The sequence below is a fragment of the Galendromus occidentalis genome, unplaced genomic scaffold (genome assembly GCF_000255335.2).
Source record: "Galendromus occidentalis unplaced genomic scaffold, Mocc_1.1 scf7180000077464, whole genome shotgun sequence".
Taxonomy (NCBI): Eukaryota; Metazoa; Arthropoda; class Arachnida; order Mesostigmata; family Phytoseiidae; genus Galendromus; species Galendromus occidentalis.
In genome coordinates, this window is record NW_003805452.1 from 633,841 (window position 1) to 656,488 (window position 22,648).

At 51.3% G+C, this 22,648-nt stretch overlaps 4 protein-coding genes and 1 long non-coding RNA gene across 5 annotated transcripts; 2 read left to right on the top strand and 3 right to left on the bottom strand.

Annotated features, from left to right (window-relative positions):
• The first annotated feature begins 3,206 nt into the window (after positions 1-3,206).
• On the top strand, positions 3,207-5,389 carry LOC100906945 (nucleoporin-like protein 2). Its single transcript, XM_018639914.1, has 8 exons — positions 3,207-3,422; positions 3,524-3,652; positions 3,811-3,881; positions 3,969-4,072; positions 4,196-4,661; positions 4,765-4,821; positions 4,993-5,178; positions 5,298-5,389. The coding sequence occupies exons 1-8, from the start codon at positions 3,322-3,324 to the stop codon at positions 5,387-5,389; spliced, it is 1,206 nt and encodes a 401-aa protein (XP_018495430.1). The 5' UTR covers positions 3,207-3,321.
• An 8-nt stretch (positions 5,390-5,397) lies between these two features.
• On the bottom strand, positions 5,398-8,573 carry LOC100900267 (toll-interacting protein). The gene is made up of 6 exons (XM_003744304.2): positions 8,398-8,573; positions 6,993-7,202; positions 6,507-6,689; positions 6,158-6,400; positions 5,921-6,076; positions 5,398-5,833 (listed from the first exon to the last, which is right to left on the bottom strand). The coding sequence occupies exons 1-6, from the start codon at positions 8,440-8,442 to the stop codon at positions 5,723-5,725; spliced, it is 948 nt and encodes a 315-aa protein (XP_003744352.1). The 5' UTR covers positions 8,443-8,573; the 3' UTR covers positions 5,398-5,722.
• Positions 8,574-9,683: 1,110 nt separating this feature from the next.
• Positions 9,684-11,496, top strand: Tsen2 (tRNA splicing endonuclease subunit 2). The gene is made up of 5 exons (XM_029111751.1): positions 9,684-9,868; positions 9,998-10,242; positions 10,359-10,531; positions 10,631-10,888; positions 11,032-11,496. Exons 2-5 carry the CDS (start codon positions 10,004-10,006, stop codon positions 11,199-11,201), a joined length of 840 nt encoding a protein of 279 aa, XP_028967584.1. The 5' UTR covers positions 9,684-9,868; positions 9,998-10,003; the 3' UTR covers positions 11,202-11,496.
• Positions 11,497-11,614: 118 nt separating this feature from the next.
• Positions 11,615-12,534, bottom strand: LOC100907236 (Y-box-binding protein 2-A). Its single transcript, XM_029111731.1, has 3 exons — positions 12,344-12,534; positions 11,884-12,170; positions 11,615-11,748 (listed from the first exon to the last, which is right to left on the bottom strand). The coding sequence occupies exons 1-3, from the start codon at positions 12,532-12,534 to the stop codon at positions 11,615-11,617; spliced, it is 612 nt and encodes a 203-aa protein (XP_028967564.1).
• Positions 12,535-13,759: 1,225 nt separating this feature from the next.
• Positions 13,760-14,727, bottom strand: LOC100900409 (uncharacterized). Its single transcript, XR_145514.1, has 3 exons — positions 14,633-14,727; positions 14,217-14,326; positions 13,760-13,941 (listed from the first exon to the last, which is right to left on the bottom strand). It is a non-coding gene; the product is annotated as an uncharacterized LOC100900409 (long non-coding RNA).
• Between the last annotated feature and the right edge of the window lie 7,921 nt (positions 14,728-22,648).

Genomic DNA, 22,648 nt, shown 5'->3' on the forward strand with positions numbered 1-22,648 from the left:
GCACCGGAGAATCGAACGTGCGCGCCCCCGAGTCCGATGTTTGTAAATAGTGACAACGTGCTCTCGGCATTCCTTGTTTGTAACACTCGTCGTTGTTCGTACATTGGTGTAGCTGATGCTCAGAACGTCCAGTTTCTTCACAGTCCGGATGTTTTCAAGTGAAGAATGGCTCGTTGAATTCCTTCGCCCACGAGGTTGCAACGGAAGCGCTAGGGGGCTGGTCGTGCTCGGCGCCTAATACCCCAGAGTCTGCTATTCAAATTCGTGAAGAAATGACAGAATCTTACCGTCGAAGGACCCGCTCATGCGAATGCCCAGTTTTTTCACCTTGTGCAGATTTCTGAGCTCTGAGAAATTACCCCGCGCTGTCAGAGAAAAATACGTTTCCAGAAATTCATGAATATAGTCCAATCGCCATGTCGCTCACCTCGCGGGACTCGCGAGTGACGCTTGATACCAGGAAGAGGTCGATTTGGGCATCCGATTGATGAGCGACTGCTCGGCTGAGAAGGGTTCTCGCTTTCCTTCCTCGCAAACGTTGAGTTCTTCCCGTTGACGTAGGGAGCCCGTGGCTTTGGTCGTCGGAGTCGGAGGGAGTGGCGGACACATTTCTCGTCCCCTCCGTGGGCTCGGAGTTCGGAAACCTCTCTCGGTAGCCAATGCAGAGTGGTCGACTCAATTATTCCGGAACAGCTCGGTGTCCCTATATACATCGAGGCGGGGATACGAGATGGATCACCGCTAGATTGAACATTTCTCTACCTACCCCGTGCCTTCGAGGAATACTTCGGGTTTTCGTTCGGATGATATCGCAGGCCCATTCATCGGTTCCTTCGCGGATTCCTCCTACTTTAGCCTCAGATTCCTCCCACTTCAGCTGATGAGCTATGTAAGGGTCTTCCTCAGCAGTATGCGAGTATGCCGAAACCTCAATCATTCCTAGAGCGGATTCGAACCTCGGCGCCCTCGAGTCGTAATTATTGGCGGTCGAAGAACATAGCACGGCCCCAATCGACCGCAATGAACTCGGAGCCCTTGCGCTCCCGCGGAATCGCACCATGATCTCGAGATATTGAGATCCATCTATCCACTAATAGAGAAATATCTCTGCCGATCGACGTCGATAATGTTTCCTAGTAAACTAGCCTCGGAACGAATTCCTGTATGCTGGAGCCTTGATTCGATTCTGAATATGCGCGGGATGAACAAGATCGGACTCGATTGGAAACCATGTCATAGTCTCTTCGTATGGTCCTGGACCTGTGGTCATTACATTGTATCGTCACTCTGTTATCAGTTGATAAGAGAAAGATTAGTTCCATGGTAGGTCCTTGCACGCCTTCTCTCCCCAGAGTTTCCAAGAGTCGTGGCCTGTCAAACCGATCGTAGGCACGAGCGCAGTCCAAAGAGCAGGAAATGAGCCCAACGTTTCCCTGCCTAGCAAATTCGATGGCAGAAGTCGAGATATGGATGTATTCTTCGCCTCTTCTGTCCCTCCTGAAGCCATATTGCATCACATTGCATATCCCTATGCCTATGCAATATTGCTGTCATTGTGAGGGGCCGACAAGTTCGAAGCATCGTTGAGAGACTTCCGTGGATTCCCCGTGTCGAGTATTCTGACCTCGGCCGCGGCCGTGAGGAAATCGCGGCATTTTCATGCTGAATTCGCGGCATTCTCTATTCTCACGTTTAATTCACGTCATTCTCATGTTGGATTCACGGCATTCTCATGTTGGATCCACGGTTCTTTCACGGCGGGTTTCCGGAAGATATTCTTCCTGGGGCGCGATCCTACTCTCACGAAGTCCACCCCAAGGCGTAGAGAAGCACGCCACGAATGACGGAATGAGATCCTCTTGTGCGAGTCGAATGTGAGCCTCTTGCGGCATCGCCTCGCATTCTCGAGTATGTAACGGCTTACGGAAATGGATTTTATCGACTCATGCGGCACAATATGATCGGGAGCAAATAGAGAGACTGGGGTTATTGACCGACAGGGCGCCATCCAGCTCCGGGTTGGATTCGAGGTCAGACTTGAAGCGGTAGAATGTGAAATACGATCCTTATCCGTATAAATGATTCGACGAATTTCACGTCACGAGGGAATCTTCAGGCGATGCCGGATCATCCTTTCGGCAAGCAGGAGCATCATAGATTCTCACCAACCATTCCAACTAACCCCGGAGCAAGATCCCTCACCCCAGCCGCGGAAATGACTCCAGGATTTCGAGGAAGTAGAGCGACAACCCTTCTCAGCCGAGCAGAGGCTGATCAATCGGATGCCCATCTTGACCTCTTTTCAGTATCAAGTGTCGCTTGTGAGTCCCCCTATTCCCCCTATATAATCAATGAGAAAAAAATCCGTGCGTGATTGAATCACTACGATCCATCGTAAGCATATTCGTTAATCCCAGTCCTAGAAAAATCCGTGAGTGAAACCTTCTCTCAGTCGACTGAAGCTTCCTAGAGGAGTTTAGAGACCGTATCTCCGCGGCAATCGGGCTTCTCGATCGAATTGATACTCTCGACCTGAACAATCATCATCCTGGATCGTACCATCGTGAGCTCTCAGCTATCAGGAAAACGACAGAGGACGATGAGTACTTCACATCATCGACGACAAACGCAGAGCGAATTTCGGGAGACGCCTATCGTGGTATCGACTCCTGGATCCTGTGGAATCCGCTGCCACCGAGCATGGGCACAATTTTCATGAATTTCCGGAATCGCATCCTCTTGCGACACAGCAGGGTGATTTGTCGGAGCTCTCGTTGGGAACGTTTCCCTTGGTCGCGACTTTTGTGATCCGTCTATCGCTGCTGAGATGAGCACCGATGGATATGCTTCTAGGAATCGATCGAGAGGATCTGGAAGCAGGGGGGATTCTTCAGCAGAGTCCTCCAGACTCAGCGATCTGGGTCCGTGTCTCCTTCGAATCGTGGATCGTGAACCACATCTCTCTCTCAAGCTCTGGGATTCGAATTCGCGCGCCTCGTCTCGCCATCGAAGCGGCGAAGGCTCAGCATGTTCAGGGAATGGGCCGCCGACAAAGCCAGCGGCGGCGGCGGAGAGCCGCCGTCGAGCTTTCAGCTTCCAACTTACCGAAGCTCAGGAGAGGAGGAGAGGAGGAGAGTCCCGAAGAAGCTTTCTGCTTCGTTTGTAAACATAGTAGGGCGCAAATCCGAGTGGCGATGGGATTAGTCACATTACTCTTCTAGTCTAATGAACCCGTGAAGTGGGTCTGTAAATTATTTGTGCTCTGATTTTGTGGAACAATCTGTTGGCAGTGCGGTTCGTCACGCAGTCCCGGGATAAAAAATGACGGTCTGTCGTTATTACCGGAATGGTTACTGCAGGAATGGTTTTTCGTGCAGATTCGAGCACACCTCTCCGCGAGAGCCCTTACTTAACGCACCCACGTGAGTTTTCGAAGTTCGCAACACAACAACACTGAGAGCGCCCATGAGCAGTTTCCCTGAGAATAGACAGGGTGGCTTGATTATGATAATCCCGTTTCCAGATACCACCCGGAGTACTCGACAGGGTACGGACCGCGAGCTAATAATGTAGGGCCAAGACAAAGCTGGCAGGCCCAAGAACATCAGTATCATCACCAACAATCATTTTTCCAACAACAGCAACCCTCTGTGTATGATTTCCGTTTCAAGTTCATGAACAAATCGATATCGTTGAGAGCATCAGGTCATCCGGTGATCACGCGGAACTGAGGCAGGCTCGTAATGTCGAGCATATTATTGAGAAGAAGTCCGTTTCTATAGTGTTCGAATGTCATACTTTTGTTTTCAGCGTGGATCAGATCATCGCGGATATCGCTCTGATGCTCCGAGGCAAACAGTATCTATATAGCTGCATACCTGGTGAGACTATTTGAATACGCGGACGCAGGTTCTTCAGCAGATTCGAGAGTTTCTTGGAAGACATCCAACCCTCAAAATCATTTTCAGGTCGGCAGCCTCATCTCAACTGTAAAAATCTCTCGGACCTGAGCCCGGAGGAAATCCGTGTGAAGTTCTTGGAATTTCAAGCGACCAATAATGTCGAGCGCTTCGTGAGTTGAATTTTGATCATCGCCTCAGTCGAGACGAGTTTGGCACCGTTCGCTGTCGAGCCGATCGACCGCTGTGAGGAAACCGAGTCCCAGTGGCTGGAGAAGATTTTTTTTTTGCTGCAGATGTCTGAGATGTCGGCTCACAGATTATTCGTGGAAGGAATTCTACATCAAATCTCTCGTAACCCCTCTATGTTGGACGACGTCCAGCCACCTCTAGCCAGGCCAATGTTCCACACGCCGCCCAACGAGCCGAGTCTTGCGGCGAGTCCACAATCATCTTCTTTTAGCGCGCCGTTATTCGGTGCGACCTCAGCCACGTCTCCGTCGGGCAACAATGCTGGGTCGATCTTTGAAGCTTCGCCACCTCCTTCGCATCAGATTCATCAACCCGCATCTGGGATGGATGTCGCGCAAGACGCTGTCAAGCCTCGAATGCTTTTCGGGAAGAGCGTCCAGAATGATGGGGGACTTTTCGACACGAATCGAGCGGCTCAATCCTTATTTGCACAGGCCCCTCAAATCGCCCCGACCGGCTTCCAGATGAATGCTCCGCCTCAAGCCGCACAACAGATTATGAACCAGCAAGGTTTGTGGAAATGTCTGGAAGGAATCGGGAGGAATCGACGCGTGGTCATCCTACTCTCCCCGTTAGTCATGCTCTGTAAAAAAACGATTTTCTCTCCCTTCAGTGGGTTTCCCAGTGAGTTCAACACCGCCGATCATCCAATCGGTGTCGGGTAGTCCAGGTTCGTGTTCCTCGTTGACGAAAGACGTGAATCTATTCGGCAATGCTTGAAGTCGTTCAATCCCCTGACCGGCAGTCATGAAGCATGTGGTCCCGTGATCTATGAGCCTCTCATGATGCTTCCCGAATGCATCCTGAGACATCGATGAAAATTATCAGAACTTCATTCCAGCTCTACTCCCTTTCGGCGCGTCGGATCCCCCGAAACAAATCACCGCGCCCCCGTCGCATCAGAGTGCAGGAGACGATGGGGTTTATACTCAATTGATGGATATGAGCCCGGAAGATCTCGCTGCCTTCCAAAATCGTGCTTTCACAATAGCTGGAATACCGCTCTTACCACCGGCAAGAGAACATTGTTTCTGATTCGTTGAGTGAGTCGGAGTTCGGAGTAGCAAAGCTTGAAGCATTCAATAAAACTAGGGATGTCAACACGTAACCCCCGACCTCGATTCATTTTCTTAACCGTGTTTTCAGATCAGAAGTCGTTGGGTTGTCAAATCGGATTGTGCATGAAGCCGGCTGTCGCCGGCACGATACAATCGATGCAGAAAGAAGAAGCGAATTAGAATGGAGTTTGGTTGATATTTTTATTATGGGTCCTCCGTAAACCCTGAGTCGCTCCAATCGAACTAGAGTTTTGGCGATTTTATCGTACACGTCACCGCGGAAGAGAATCGGAAGTCCTTCATTCTTCGATGATTCAAAACACATAGGCACTCCGTTTTGACTAGGATTGCATCTTCAACAGAACACGGGTGCTACTTAGTAAGAAACAAGGTCCGCCACATGACACTAACACAATTCAATTTCGGAATGTTGATCAGAGTCGTTTTGACGTCTTCGAAACTCTATACAAAACCACGGTACAGCTCCTGAACGCATAGAATAAGTAGAACAATTTAATTCGTGAGCTGTAACAAGTCGGATATGGCTCGATTCTTGTCGCCGTTGTGTGACTCCAGAACGCTCTCGATGACCGTCTTCTCGACCGATGGGAACATTTCTTGCAGCTGTAAGAGAGGAGGAAGAGTCATGAAAGATTCCTCATGCTCATCTCGAGGTGCATTTCACGCGAGATTCCTCAGCACATCATTTACCTGCTTGAAATCCTCCTCAGTAATCGGTGTTGGAGCAGGTGGTTCGGGACGGGGCTGCACCGGTTGGACCATGGCTGGCGCTTGGAGCACGGGACCCGGTGCAATTCCGGTCGGATGCATGGGCACACCCTGCACAACCGTGGTCACAGGACGGACCTTGGATGGGAATTCATTTAGAGTTATACTCATCCGCCGAGGAACCGAAGTAGTCTATTAGGGATGATTGCGAGAACTTACCGAGGATCCGTAACCGTACGTAGTAGGTACGGGGCTACCGTTTAGATACATGACTTGCGGTGATATCATGGAGCCCCGGGGGATCACCGTGTAGCTCATCACGAGATTGATTGCACCCTCCTTGCCATCGCCCTGCTTCCCATTCAGAGGGATCCATTCCTCATTGGTCTCGCCAGCCGTTATAACGGCCTCGGGAATCTGCACATGCGCCCACGCAATCTTTTCGCTCGCTGTGAACGCGCACTGCGGAGGGAAATTCGAGAAATCAGCATCGATGGGAAACCTTCGCGATGATTCTCGGAAGACCGATTCACGAAGAACGGGCTCCGGAGAAATCTTCGATACGGACCTCGTCGAAAATTTCAATGAGGAATGAGTTGACTCCAGGCGGTATAAAACAATGGAAAACTTTATCCCAGCGCGGGTTTTTTGCTCCATTGTAGTGGGTATTGGTTTCGTAGATATTGTGGCCGATGCGGAGCCGGACGTAGGGATCCATCCTGGTCATACCGTAATTCTTGACCAAGCGAGCCTGGAAAATTCAATCATCCCAGCTAATATTGATTCCATGCTTCGTCTTCCTATAAGCGAGTTGTTGCAGGTTCAACGCGAGTGACACGTCTCAATCCAGAGCCGATCACCTAATTCGACAATAGCTTGAGCGATCATGAGCTTCTACGGTTTATTATTCATTGAATTGAACGAATGAACTATCTGGTCGCAGCTTGGTAGACCGATCACCGCTAACATCGCGTGGTGCTCCGGCGCACGGATCCTTGCCTCAAATGAATTTACAATATTCGACAGGCTTAGTCAGAAAAGCTCGTTTCATTACCTCGACAACTGTCAGCGTGAGTCTCCCAAGATTTTGGGAAGTTGTGAGCATCTCCATTTGGCGTTGCATGGCTATCGCTGCCTGCTCATCTGAAGCTATTTGACGCGCCCTCTGCGAACCCGGGGAGAGGTCTCCGGATGCCTCAACAGATTCCGCCGGCGGCGAGACATTGAGTCGGAGAAAGTCTTCTGGCAGCTCTCCGACCAGCACCTGGAACACGGAGTTTCTTAGCAATATAATCATGATATGAGCGAATATCTGAAGACCATGTATGTGCCACCTAGTGCTTGCGCTTATGGTAGACAGCTCCGCTCAAGAGGGATACTAACTCGGGTCGGCTCAAAATAGCTCGGCCAGGATTTCTTTTTCGACTCGAAATACTCAAATCTTCGCGTTCTGTTCTTCTGGTCTGGGCCCCCGCAGAAGTACGGCAAATATACGAAACCCATCGGGAGCGGAGCCACGTGCTCCAAAGTTCGATTCGCGCCTGACACGACCGAACGTCAACGGATTCGATTGTCGAATCTACCGGGAAAGCATAACAGTCGTTTTCCAAGCACTCCTGACGTTCAGAACTGCGCAGTCTGCATCTCTGGGACCACCGATGCTGATTGCAATGATGCCAAGACTCGCGCGGGAAAGAGTGAGAGACTCTCAGTCAGTCGAGGACCCGCTCACCAGGCGAAGTCGTGCTTCAAAGCTCATTTCAAGCCAGCTGCTTTCAGAAAACCAAATCACGCCGCGGCGTCCTTAGCTTCCGTTCATGACCACTGACCACCATCTTTGAGCTTCATTATTCTGATTCCGCTGACGTCTTCTGATCGCGGTTTGCTTACAGTGGATATTCAGCGACCGAGTTGGTTTTTCACACATCCAATGATTGCAATCGTTGTTCGCGATGCGAGGACTCGCTACTTCGGAACATAAGAACAGATCCGAGCCCACGATTCAGTCAGCTCATGTCGCTTGCGGATGTGTGTCACTTGCGCCTTGGTCTGACTCATCGCTCTCAAGGACGAAGTCCGATGGAACTATCGAGCGACTACGATGTGAGACAGTGCTTGCGTGACGCAAAACGCGAGCGGAATCGTCTCTCAGTCGTCGGAAACACATAGCTGGACTTATTCATCGCGACGTGGCCGCCCTCGACAGTCACTGATTTTCTATCTGGCTTGCAGCATCGGGAATGCCGGCTGATTTCTCCGAGGAACCTCCAAGATGTAGTAGCAAAACAGAGTCATGGTGACTTGGAGCGATGACAGATCTGAGCAGATCCTCAAGTGTCGGTGTATCTCCCACGGTCGTACACTATCGCAGAAATCGTCCAGTACCCAGTGAGGCAGACTTGTGACCGTGGGGAGCGGCGGTAATCAAACTCCGCGCGCCGAAAACTAGAGAAACATACCTTTTTCCGACGTTCCTCAGCTGTTTCTCTCTGTGGGCTTGCCATGTTTACGGGAACTATCAGCAGACGATGAGCCAACCGCCTCAGAGTTTTCACTTATTTGCGTATCGTCCAAACTGAGGCAGCAAAGCGGCGGCAGACGGAGCCGCTACGGAGCAGTGGTGGTAAGGGAACATGGGCGTGAGAGACGGTTTGCAAAGTTTCTCGGCGTAGTTTTGCACAGCCGAGCGTATGGTCGAGATACCGTAATATCTCTCTAATGGGGAATCTTAGACGTCACAAATGGGATAGAGACTCCACGAAAATAAATCTGTCCAGGGTTTAACGGTCTCTCAAACGATGGAACGGGGGAATACCCGAACCTGGGATACGCGTTCTGGGCGTGTGCTTCCTCTAAGGAACTGATTCAATGAGAACTCGGCAAAGGAGTCAATTGAAAATGAAATCTGTCGGTGAATATCCGGTGATGATGATCTTTGCCGAGCGGAACATTCGAATTGCGCCGATAGAGAACTCTCCTCCCAGGGATGCTCCGCGCTTTTAAGTCTTCATGAAGGCCTGTGTTGGAGATTCAGCCTGTGAGCTCGATTAACCCAGACCGATTCATCACTCCGTTCCTCGATTACTCCGCTGGCTAAGATCGTCGATAAAGTGGGCGCCTGGAAAGACTAGCGCGAGTCTGCTGAAATTTTTGCGCTTCGAACGCTGTCGGCCCCAGAAAGAATCGAGGGCCTCGTCCTATACGGATTAGGCACTCGACCGGAGTTCGAAAGCTTGACATAGGGCGATTGAGAGGAGCGAATCGATCTCCGTGATGCAATGCGAGTCCCGCTGGATCGCTGACCTTATCCTGATCGTTCCACGTTGTCCTGAACCGCCACTGACGACGGATCGGACTAGATGAGGGAGGTTAATTCTTGAGAATATCGAAGACCTTCTTGAAATCGTGCCATCGCGAAGCCATTAGATCGCGAGTCTCAGAACCGTGCCTCAGGTCTCCGGATACTCGGTGGCTTGTGGCTCTCCGAATGGATCTGGATCATCGGTCCTCACTGTCAGCGCATTCCATGTCCCGATCGGGAGCAAAGGCTGAATCCCGTTCTCGATCTAAGTGGACGAATTTCGCCTCTCATGCCCACACTGGATTGCTTTCCCTACACGAGCACACAATAGGTAAGCCGCGATACCCTACGCGTCGAATCCCATGTCTAGTTGCATGACGGACCGGAGAAGGACTTTCTCTCGCCTTCGCGCTGTAAACAAAGTTCTCTCCCGCGAGAGGCTAGACGGCTAGACGCAGCTAGACCGGCAAGTGTCTATGTTGGAGAAGTTCGAAGGGAGAATTTTTCGAATTTGAATCCTGACCATTTCCTTTGTATTCCCTTCCGAATAGCCCCGTTCCTCGATATTCTGTGTCTCAGCCCAGGAGCGAGTATTTTACTCCCATGTTGTGATCCTACTCGAGGGAAGGGTAAGCGAGGAAATCATTGCTGTTGCATGGTTTTCGTCAAACTTCCGAAGAAGTCCTTTCCCATGCTGTCAGCTGTCATCTCATTTGGACTCCGTTTTTGCGTGGGCATTGAATTCATGGGTTTCGAAGTTCCAGATGGACTTGTACTCTATAAGACGGAAGAACAATGCTGCGACGAAAGGCTCTATCTTCCCTTTGATCTCTCAGCTTGCACCGGATGAAGGTGCTTCGGATGGCAGCATATCCTCGCAGTTCTGCATTTTCAAGGGTGTCCTCTGGGGCAGCCGGGTGATAGTCTCAGATCTCGACCATATAAAAGATATATACGCTGGCGGTTTCTTCGGGAAGGGAGACAGTTCCGGCAGCGAACCCAGGTGAGAAAACCGTGGACACTGGGAGGATGAAAAAGAGATAAGTGCCCCAGGTGATATCCCTGATCGGACACGAACTCATTCCCTGAAATAATCGAGTCGGACGAATTGCTCTTCAGGTTCGATGCTCCCAGCTTCCCACGGACCATGGAAATGATTCACTCGAGAGGTCTCGGGGAAAACGCACATGATTCCGGAGAGGCCGTGAAGACGGCTCGGGAGAGTTTCCGAGAAGAGGCAGAGCGACTGCTTCTATCCCCGGAAGAATCCTATTTCCTCGCATTCGGTTTGGGTGAGCAGAGTTCTGTGAAATCGATCAGAGTTTCCCTCGGTATGCCATGTCCTGTTCGACCCATATGCGTGATGATCTTCGGAACCATCCGAATTTCAGGTGTTTTGAGCGTCCGCACGGAATCCGGTCAGCATCTTAGCTTGGATGAACTGTTCACTAGGTTCGAGTCGAACGATTCCTTATTCCCGATTCGATACGCGGCTTATCATCACTTCAGACAAAAAGGCTGGATAGTCAGATCGGGAATGACTATGGGGGCAGACTATCTGCTCTACAAAGACGGCCCCCCCTTCACACATGCTTCCTTCATAGTTTCGGTCCAGACCGACCAAAACGACCCCGAGCCTTCCACCCCCGGTAAGCCGCGACTGAACGATCATCCCGGGGTTCCTGTCTCGTCGTCACGCATTTGCCTCATCTCTCTCTCTCGCTCGATCCAATTTGTCGGGGAACAGAGCATGAACCAAGCGCCCCATAATCTCATATCATTGATTTTACAGCCTTGACGGAACGCGATATCGACAGCCTTACCCGAATTTCCGGGAGTGTCTCCAAGAGCCTCTTACTATGTTATGTGCTCCGGCCCCCAGGACTCAATTTGAAGGATCCGCAAAGCTTGAAGGCGATGAAGATATGTGAAGTTATTACCAATAGATGGGACTGTAAATAGTTTATGACGTTGGGTTTCTGGCTCACACAATGAACTGTGATGAGCCAGTGACTGATTCACTTATTCCATTTTAATTGATCGAATTCAAAGCTACGTTCTAATCCGGTTGATCTCAAGGTTGGAACTCGGAGAGAATAGAATCGGGATGGCGGTGCCCACCCTCGGAGGAAATGAAATCGGAATGGCCTCGCCCTTCCCTCGTGGCTCTCCCGAATATCGAGATTCGACTGAGTCGACTACTGATGTCCAGAATCATACGCCGAATATCTTTCGTCGCGGAATTTCGAAAAAAACCGAGCACTGAGAAGACGGACCTTGGAGCCGAGACAAGAACGCATGTTTATTCCATGGGCCTTCCACAGAAGTCCCGTTGTCAAAAAAACACGTTTCATGCGCGGCTTCTATATCGGTGTTCAAGAAACGAGAGGTCGAAAATCCTTCCTCTCCGGCGAAATCGAACTCCGCATGCGTCCTCCGCGCTGAGGATATTCCAAACGACGCGAACAACACAGACAGTAGGCCGGAATGCAGCATGAACCGTGACCCCCTGTCGCAGAGAATATCATGCGGAGATCAAACGAGAGCATTTTCCGAATTGGAGGGCGATGATTAGGACAAATATAGCTTCACCTCGAGTTCAAAAATCGCTCTAACGCGATTTTCGTTCTGGTCGTGTCCTTACCATAGTTCTGATAGAAGTCGATCGGCTCCTCCGCGTAGCCATCGTGGGAGCAAGACCTCATGGGTCTGGGTCCGTATCGGAGTGAAATCGGTTTTCCGGTGGACGAGCGAACGTTCTGTGCCTCCAGACGGCCGTCCGGGAGCGTCCACAGATCGAAAAGGACAGGGGTGTATGGCCTCAAAAACGTCAGCTCTCCCGGCATCATCACGATCGAGTTGCGGTGTACGAACAATTCGCGACCGTTGCCCTCGCGCTCGATGAATCCGTAACAGAGTCGGGAGTTGTACCTGAAACAGAGGGAGGAAGCTTCAGTTCGAGCTCTGATCAGGTCTCCTGGCAAGGATCACCGAATGAAGTAGACTGACATCATCATTCGCAAGATCTGTTCCTTGAATTCAGATCGTATGAACCTATTGGGACTCATAAGGACTCAATTTAAGGATTCGACATGACTACCGACCACTTGACGATTCCTCGAAGGTTCTCTGCAATCTTATCGGCTCTGCCAGCCTCTTTAGCGGCGCGGATGTACGCTTCTTCCAGTTGCTCTTTCGCGAACTGCTTCGCATCGTCGAACTCGTTGCCGCAGCACGAGCCTCGAGCTCCGAAGTCATGCGCATCGCCGCCACCGCATTCTTTCCCGTCAGCCATCCTCAAGTTCCAGTGTCTGCCGACTACGCACGCGTCGTCGGAAGGGGGAAGCTGGGTCCGTTCTGAACTTCGCAGCTCTCGCTCTTGCGTCGCTTGTGTGGCGCGAACAATCGCACAGGTCGACGAAGGGGGCGAGCTTCGTTATTTTGCAAGGATTCCCAAACTAGAGTCGCGAAGCGTTCCTTCATCGATCTTCTCCTCACGGCGCGCGAATTCAATCGACGTCCTGCTCCCCAAAGCCGGTGCGAGCGACAAGGCCCAAGCATTTCAGAGGGATGATCGTGACGGGTCAATTAAGTCCAAGGCCGCCAGCTAGAGGTCCCGCGGCCTGTCCCCGAGGGTTTCCGGAAACGTCGGATTAATACCCCTCGCGGTGTCATGAGGTTCATGTACACATTCGAATCAGCGACAGAAAAGTCCTTCAGAGATGTCGGCATTCATACATGATCATTGATCATGAACGAGATTTGAGTGAATCCTAATCATGAGTCACGGCTGAGAACCGTGAAGCATCCATGTATTCCGTATGGTCATCGCCAGGGGTCCCGATATCGGTCCCATGTTCCGGAGGAGATCTCGAGCGACACAAAAGGTTGGAGCGTCTTCTGTGGGATCAGTCCTCGCTACAGATCTATCAGGAGCCTTTCCATCGTGCTCAAGACGTGGAAGTCTGAAAATACTCAATGAGTGCCCCCAGCGCGGCGAGGTTGCACATTTCGACTCCGTCCACTCCCCGGCTCGGCAGCTCCTCGAAGAGGTGGAGCTTGAAGATCGTAGATAGACCCGACATCCGGAAGTTAGACCGGAGGGTGATTCCAGCGGTATTCTGGGGGTGACTATCACGGAACCACCACGGCGTTCGAAGATCTCGAGGGAATGAGATGCAAGACGTCAGCTACAGGGATAAGCTCTGTCTTATTCGTCCAAAGTTTATTCCAGGTATCGGTCCGGGTAGTTTCACAAAGTTTCAGGAAAATAAATTATCGCTCAGGAGCTCAGCGAAGTGGGGGCTCACAATCATCCCAATCTGGAGACAGAAATCGGAGACCGCTCAGGGCTTCGAAATCTCCCGGTCTTAAGAATCCCACTACTATTGTGGGATTCCACGGCGGAGCTCCTCGCTTGCCCCACTGATCACCAGTGTATCTGCGCCTCGATTCTTGTTTCTTGAGTCTCAGCTTCTTGATGTGACTCCCCAAACTGAGACGAGGCTATCAGAACCAAGCATCAGCCATTGAGATAGAGAAGGGTCCGGCATCGATGGAAGAGACAGAAGTCGCATCGACCATCAACCTCGTGCTCAGGGCGACGCTTGAACGACGATCGATTGAAAGATCGAGGGAGGGTGACTCAGATACGATCGATTGAAAGATCGAGGGAGGGTAACTCAGATACGATCGAACTTCTCTGGAAAATCGGAAGGTGTTTCCAGGATGAGTGGATGGCTCGACAACCCCGTTTCCAGAATGACTTTTTGGGAGTCCCCAGGCAGAGGAACCGGCTGTCGTTTCGGCTCCCGGCTACCGTCTCTCTCCTTTCCATTTGGGAAGATATCGTCGCCAATTGCGGCGTAGGCTCATGCACCATCCAGCTGTATTGATCGCGAATATGTGGATACACGCACGGGAGGAGAATAAAAATATTCAGGACGTGGACAGTTGTCCAAATTATTTTCGGCTCACCTCAGGACTTTCTCCGACTTGGATGCTATTGTTGTACGCCAACAGCTTCGGGGATTCGTCACGGTCAATAATGAACGTTTGGCATCCGCTCAGAGCCTCGTCGAAGAAATCTAATCGAGATATAAGAACATTTCGATATTTGGAATCGAGGATCGCTGGGGTCGGATATGAGCAGCGAAGTCTCGCTATGACGGAATCCGGTAAAACGAAAGACACCGAATTACGAAGACTCTCCCGTAGTCTCTTCGGCCAGAGATCCGTGGCGACGGTGCTGAATTATACTCATCAGAGCGAAATCTCTGAGCAGCGAGCAAGATTTCCGGTCCACGATCGTTGTAACGAGGTATAGCGTGTTCTCTATGATGACTGAGGAAATATTAATCTTCTCGACTCGCATGCGGCTGACCAAAACTTACGCGTGCGCAGCGATTCGGACAATGAATCGAGTGCGATTTCTGCTGCATCGACAATAAGTACACGAGGCGGTAGAGCCGCGAAGCGAGTCATGAGCGCAACGAGTAGGAAGACGGTTCTCTCATTACCTGAAATCATGCAAGTCCGCTGACGTTCGTCCGTTGCCGCCGATACCGTGGCATTATTGCACTTGATGATGGACTTGACCCACTTGAGAGCTCCCGCGGCGGTTCCCCCGGAATCGGAGCATAATCTTGGGAGATATCGAAAGAAACCTCCAAAAAATCCCGACTTCCCAATTGCGGATTCGCAGTACCGATTCGTCGTCTCCTCTGGATCAAGCCTGGAACCTTTTGAAAGAGAAAGCTCTTCAGAAGGAACTCCAGTTTCGGAAATTCTCAGGGCACCGTACGGTGTGCTCCATGCACGAAAAGACATCCTCTTCGCAAGTCGAGGGGTCGCTTTGGGGACCAAGGCGACGAGACGCCTATTCTCAGGATGGCGTCAATCCGGAACTACTAGATTTTCCGATTGACGACAGAGACTCGTCACTTGGGAAAGGCCCAGAGCCCAGAACGAGGGATTCCACCCTCCAGCGAGAAGAATGTTGAAAACTATAGCTGGACGCCTTTTTTTCGCGACAGTGCTCGATGAATATGTATATGCACGGCGTCACCTAAGGACTTCTTTCACAGTGCATGAGACGATCTCACGAGCCGAGGTGCTCATTCGTCGTCGGTATCCCCGAGTCTCACAGAGAGATCAGATGGATCGATGCGGCAGTTCTAAAGCTCGCACTCTGATCAGATACTCGAAGCGTAAGAGGAAACGAACCGTGCTAATTTTGGAGATCCACACCCTTCCTCTCGGCACGAAGCGTAAGAAATTCCTCTCGAAACGATGCATCAAGCCGTTGAATGTTTCTTCCCCGAGCTCGGAGCAGATATTCGTCTCGTCGCTGACGTCGAAAATCCCCTCCAGCTCATCCAGAGCGATGTCGAGCTCGTCCGGGGTCTCCGGAACTTCCTCCATCAATTCCTCCAGCTCGTGACGTTCTGATTGCGACACGACTGTCACAGACAAATCTTTCAAGCGTTTTTCGATGTCGTGAAGCTGTTTCGCATAATCCTCGTTCTGGTTCCAATTTTCAAGCTGCACCTGCGGCCCAACTCGCTCGAGCTCTCTTTGAGCGTTCGATAGCTTCCATTTGAGTAGGAAGATTTTGGTTTGCACCAACGGTGTATCCGGATTGAGCCACCGAGGTACGTCTTCCACTTCCCCGTGGTACGGCGCGTCGTCGGCTGCTGCTTCTCCTTCGTCCTCGACCTTCGTTAAGAAGTCCTCGATGTCCTTAACGTACTGCTCGAGAACCTCCACTTCTTCTTGCAAGATTCTCGACTTTGTTTCCCTCTCCGCCTCCTCGAAGCCGAGGATCATTCCTTCTACCGCACCAAGAATCGAGCCGGATACCTCATCGTTGATTACGGAAATCTGAAGCGAAGGTTGGAGTTGAAACAGCAGTATCTCCCTTCGATCGGCTCGGAGCGAATGAATTCGAAGAGCCCTCGCGCACGGATAAGCATATATGCGTATCAGGTAAGCGTGAATACGTACTTCGGCTTCTTTCCACTCGATCTTTTCGTTCAGATTTTTGATCGCTTCCTCGAGCTCCGACTCAACCGGATACTGTGCACCGTCTCCGCGGACAGGGACAGACTGTATCCCGCGTATCCTCTCCTTGAGGTCTCCCAGCTCCAACTCGAGGGAAGATATTCCGTTTTCTGCTCTTTGGAGGGCTGTCTCATGCCAATCGATATCGACCCGGAGTTTATCCATCTCAATGAGACGGTCGTGGACATCTTTCCTAGAAAACAATTCGAGGCCGTGACATTCCTGGAAATCCGGGATCACGACGTTCCTAGCACCTGCGAAAAGGAAATCGCCGGTGCGAACAAGTTTCGATCATAGCCTACGATCGGATAGTGGATGCGTCGTGCGGTGATTCAGTCACGGGGGAGCACTCACAGTCTCCTGAGACAGTCGTCACGCGTCTGGTCACGATCACCCCGCAGTTGAGTCAGATGCTCCATGTGCCGTTGAATTTCAGTTTCCTTGGAGTCCCAATACTGCCAGAGGAGCTCGCAAGCAGTCAGAGCGTCCGAACCACCCGGAGCATTTGTCACTTGATCCTTGGAGAAAGATGTGCCTAAGGACGGGGGACAGTTAATGGTTCATCCCCTTCCTGGGGTTGGGTAGCTCGAGATCTGGCGAGATCTTCTTCGTGCGGAAGGATTCTGGCTCTATGGGGCCTAAGCTTCTCTGAGCATTTTCCCCCAGCGACCCGGGTATGCCGCTGCTCCATGGGTTTCTTTATCGGAAGGCGCATTCTCAGCCCTTCAAGAAGAAGATTAGCTCACCGTCTTGAGTAACGAATGTGTACAGCCTCCATCGCGGATCTTCGTTGAGCCGCAGAGCAACTTTCGACGCTTCGGCGATCTCACCCTCGACGACGTAGTGGTACTTTAGCTCGGAATCAATTATATTCCGGACAACTGTACATCGCTCCTCCCCGAGGTGGAATGGCCCACGATCCTATCATGGATGCGAGACCGATCAGATGGGGCAAAGAAAAATTGTGAGTTTACGCCCACAGGCATCCTAGACCGACAAATCCGCCATCTCCGAGTCGAAGTTGAACTTGAACCGACACGAACTCTGACTTTCAAATATGATGACAATGGTTTCGTATTCGCAGGTACGACGGGCCGCTTCGGGAGTTCCACATGATTGTCGAGGCAGATGAAGTTCAAATCACCGCGGAAGTTTGATTCTTCTATTCGACTGCTGAGCGACCAAGCAGCATGTTGATCTTTAACGAGGAGACTCGTCAAGCTAAGTGGGAAGGGGGAGGGAAATGTCATCGGGCAGGAACGGATTGGATGCAACTCAGAGGTGAAGGAGAATTCCAGGACCAACTCACAGTCTCCGTATTGGTCGCAGCAGGTCACGGTACCGCCTATCAACTTCGATGTGCTCGAGTACCGCGCCGAAATAAACCTGCGTCAAGTTTGCGTCGGATCCGTTCTTCGAGAGATCGCTATCACGAATCCGCCTCATGATGCTAGTCACGGCCACGTGATCCCGAGCGAGAGACGTGTTCACGTCCGTCTCAATACGATCGAATTCCGGTCCGCTGAAGTTTCATCCAAATAAGCGATTTCAGTGAGAGCGACGTCGAGCTTCGCGTCAACTGATACGAATCGACACTACGACAGAACTAGAGGAGATTCAGTCCATCCGACGAATTTGATATGAGAGCTCGTCTTTTCGGCGGAGCAAAAATTACCCGTATCTGAGGTCCCGAATATTTTGTATGTCAAATGCTTCTTTCATTTCGGATGCAAATATTTCATGCAACCGGTTCTGTCGCTCAGCCAGTTTCCCCTCGAGCGCATTCTTCAAGCCTGAGATTCGCTCCAGGCTCGCTCGCTTTTCTGTTACTTCGGCTTGGAGCCTCTGCCGCTCGCGTTCAACCTCCGTGCGGCGTTCCTCCACGAATTTTCCATAGGCCTCAATGGAACTCAGGGCATATTCTTCATGAATATCCGCCAGTCTATGATCTCTTATGAATTTCAATTTTGCTCTTAGCTTCCGCCTCTTCCCTCTGAGTCCGACCAGCTCCTGTTGACTCTCGGAGAGTTCCTGCTTCTTGCGCTGCATCTCGGTACGACGATTCCCTGGAAAGATTTCGAGCTCACTCGTTCCGGTGAGGGAAAAAGCTTCGATGATGGCCTAAGCGCTGCAGACACCCACTTTCTTGTTCCATAGAAGCTTCGAAACTTTCTCGCGGAGCTTCGAGATCGGCTAGAAGGGCGCGCTTCTCCTCTAACTCTTCTCTCAGCTTCTTGAGTATCCCCCGGCTTGTGAGCTTGCTGACCTCGCGGTCTCCGGTTTCGGGTTCATCAGCCGCCGACGTCTAAAATTTTATCACTCACTGAGGATCGCCCATCGATATCGGCTCGCCAAGCCCGGTACCGGCATGGATTTGTCTTAATGGAGTGTTGAGGAGAGGTACGAACCCTGGATAACTGACTCCGGAAGAACTCCGCATCGAGTTCTTCGGCGAAACGTCTCTCGGCCTCGTCCCGTTCAACTCTGGTTTCCAGAAGCCTCATTTTTTCTTCGAGTTGAGCAGTCGCGTCGACGAGACTCTTCATCCTCGAATACCGGGCCAAGGGCTTCAATCGATCCCGCTGCTCGAGAAGTGCTGAGTGTTCCGGCGGCGGGTTGAGCACAAATTGAATCCGTCTCTGGAATCAAATCCCATCCGAAATAGACTGAGAATAATAATTTAATGGCCTCCGCGTGATCGTCCCGAATTCCGATTACCTGCATCTGTTTACATGTCAGGTCCGAATACCGGAGAAGTTCCAGCTTTTCTGCTATGGATGGGTCCTGAGAGCGGACTAGGATTCGGTCAATGCAATGTTTTATGCCGAGGATGTGCCCCGCATCTAGGAGATGATTCGAAAAGAAGTCCAGCGGTAAGTATCGGCCTCCGGTGAGCTATAAAGAAGTTCGTGGTAATTTGAGGTCGAGCTCTCAGCATTCATTGCCGCGAAGGATTCAATATCCTTCAATATTCGCGAAGTGGTCCGGAAACTCTCTACGCATGAACATCATTGACAGAATCGTTCTCAGCGATACGGAGGGGACATGCACATGCGAGACGAGAGCGGTGGGTGGTCGGGGCTACTCGGAAGACTTGATCAATGTGCTCATTTCTGAATGCTTAAAGCAAGCCTTCTCTGACGAGATGGGCCAGGATGTCTCTGGAATGTGCTCACGTATCCAGAACGATGCTCTCCATGCCTTATCGCGGCACACTTCCGCGGACTTCTCCGACGAGCGTTGAGGTCTCTCCGAAGTCTCCGCCTAGTGGATCATCTTGGTTTGCCCGAAATCTCACCTGCTCGTGCGAGAACTTGACCACCGACGCGGCATGCATGCCGTGCTTAGCGAAAATTTCCCGGACTTCGGGAGCAGCTAGAGGTTTTCCATTGACGATGAACTTCAAGGACGCTTTCGTCCCGCTTTCCACCACGGCGGCTTGTATCGTGAGATGCTCACGCTCAAAGTTTCTGGATCCGTCACGAGTCCGGAAGACGCCCTGGGTTGAAGGGAAGTCACCGAGTTTTGACGAATCAATTGGAAAGATCTCGAATGGGATAAATTTTATGACATGACTGAGGGTTCGAGGGAACCTCTTACTGTGATATAAGCCGGAGTTCTCTTAACATATTGAGCGGATTCGAAATCCTCGAGGACGGCTTCCGGTGCGTCATGCCGTGTGGCCCATAATAAAATCTCGATCGCTTCAAACCGCAAGATTCCAAAAAATATATTAGTCAAGAGATCGATGAACTCGACCAGCTCGCGCGGTTCCAATACGAAACTGAAGTATCGCGCTGTCACTACCTCTCGAAACGGATCTCGCTGCGATCTCATCTTTGTATTCTGCAATAGTTCAAACGGACCGCTCAATTTTCCGATGAGCTCCCCTTTGGACTCCAGCGTCCCGGCGGAGACTCTTGGCGATCACATCGCATATGTAAGCTCGTTCCAGTTCAAATGATCTGCTCCATTGGATGAGTGGTCGGCCATCGGGTCATTTCTTACCGATCAGGTTCATTCCTTGATGAAAATCGAGTGTGTCGTCGACAAAGTACGCGAAATTCTGAAGCCGCATCTGAAATTCGGAGACTTGGTGTACAGGTGGTGATGTAGACAAAGTGTAGACTCCCGGCTACCCACATTCATGTCGTGTCCCTGACCACATCCCCTGGCTTTCGGAATCCGCTCATTCACTCACTTGACTCAGGTAGAGCGCCGTGGGCGAATGAGGTACCTTGCTAGTTTCTTCAATTAGATCCATGATGAGCTCACAACACGTGGTGGCTTTCGCAAGGCTCCCTTGGCGACTTGAGTGTCCCCCCGGTTGAGGAAACGGGCAATGTAATATCGGATATATTCTGTGGGAGATACGGAGACGGCACGTTATATTGGAGATATTTTGCACGAGCTCCGGGAAAGGTATCGATTATATCACTTTCCTTGCTACGACCCCGAACAGAGGACCGTCTTTCCGGCCGACTAGACGGATATCAAAATACCTAGATGAACATATTGATTGCACGCGAGCACAAGCCGCAACCGATCGTACTGTTCGACCACTCTTCCTCGTCGGATCCACTAGATCAGCTGGCCGAAAGTTCACAAGATTCCAATCGACGAGGAGCGGCGTGTGATTCCGCGGACGTATCCGAAGACGTGGAGATATTCGACATCGTTGAGATGAGATGGACGTGCTCCGTAGGCCACGGCGGGGTACCCCGGATGAGGAGACCCAACGTGACACCGTCACCCGAATGGACTTTGTAATTCGTGCAAGTAGGCGGCAAATTACGCCGCTCCGATCGGGAAATGGCGAAAACACTCGATGAAATCTATGAGAGCGTGTTGCGGGTCTGTCGGGATCCGCAGAGATCGATTCCTGCGCTGCCTTATGTCAGATTCACGTTCTCTTGAGAGATACGGCGCGGCGTAGACTATCATGCTCTCGACATAGACATAGCACGGCTCTGAGCCAGACCTAGGGCTTCCATCGACGACGACGGGCATGGACCCAGCTAGAACCTCATGAATACCAGGAGCGTTCCGGTGATTCTCTGTGCTCGGAAAGACTTCGGGGGAAGCATACACCCGAGAGAGGAAAATGAATTCCTCGGGTCTGACTACTTCTACGACACAAACGCATCGAAGGCTTATTCGGCGCTCGCATCATGGAGCCATTCGGGTGAAAATTTGCCGCAGAGGGGTCAGTAGCCGTGGCCGAGCTGAAGGAAAACAGAACATTGTGCTGTGAGCTCTCCACGGGGGCTTTTGCTCACTTCATCGGGTTATTTGGGTCGTGGCCCTGAGCTTTTTTCCCCCAAACGTGGCATAGTTTGTCGATTTCTACAACCAAAACGAAGCCCAATACTTCACCGTACTTGCCGGATCCTGAGCCGAGACAAATGCCGCTTCTGTAAGGCGCTGTTTCGATGACTTACGCTCGCGATCCTATGGCCACGGCTCATCTAATGAGGATCTCGCGCCGTCGAGAAGATTCCAACTCATGAAAACGGACGAGCTAGAAATGCCGTCTTCGAAAAAATCCCCCCTCTATAGGGTTTGGTGCACGAAAATGGGTCGGCGGCGGAGATTGCCGGTCACGAATCTTCTGACGCGAAGTACCTTCGGCGATTCGGTGATGGGGTGTGAGGAAAGTTCGACAGCGGGGAGATCCGGTCGAGGGGTTCGCGACCCTCAAGCCAAATTGGCTTCCCGCAGAGAGGCTCCCGCATTGAGCCATCAGCTCGGTCTCATCCAAACCTCGAGCATTTGGCGGTGTCAGTTGACTGCGAAAAAATACTCTATCGGAATCTCGGGGAGCTAGCTCCCCGGATATTTTGGAGTTCGCACTTCCTGGAACGCTCGTACTGCTCTCGTTTCTTCTCCATCGAGAAGGAGTCGCCTGCCGCATCCTTTCCACGGATTTGTCCTCGAGATTGCTCGATACGAAGTCCATCAGCTATCAATCGTAACTGAATGGCTGCGAGGCATCTTTGGAATCACTGTACACTGCGCAGTTACAGTTTCGATGACGCGATGGGCTATGTCTTTAACGTCCTCTCTCGCTGAGATCCCAATAATAGGCAAGGATTAAGGCGTAGCGGACCGTGAAACGTAGAGCTGACCGTTCTGCGGAAACTTCCTCCGCGTAGAGCGGGCAAACATGTCGAGCTCGGAGTCGATTCGAGATTCTTACTGTGAAATATTCCCCTCTCTCACCAATAATCGCTGCTGAATGCACTTCCACGAGGAAGCGGTTAGAGACAGAGCTCCCGATAGGAAAGAAAACTCTCTGCTATCGGAAGGAAGGATTATCGGCTCTCCTGTCGAGTTTCTCGCGATAC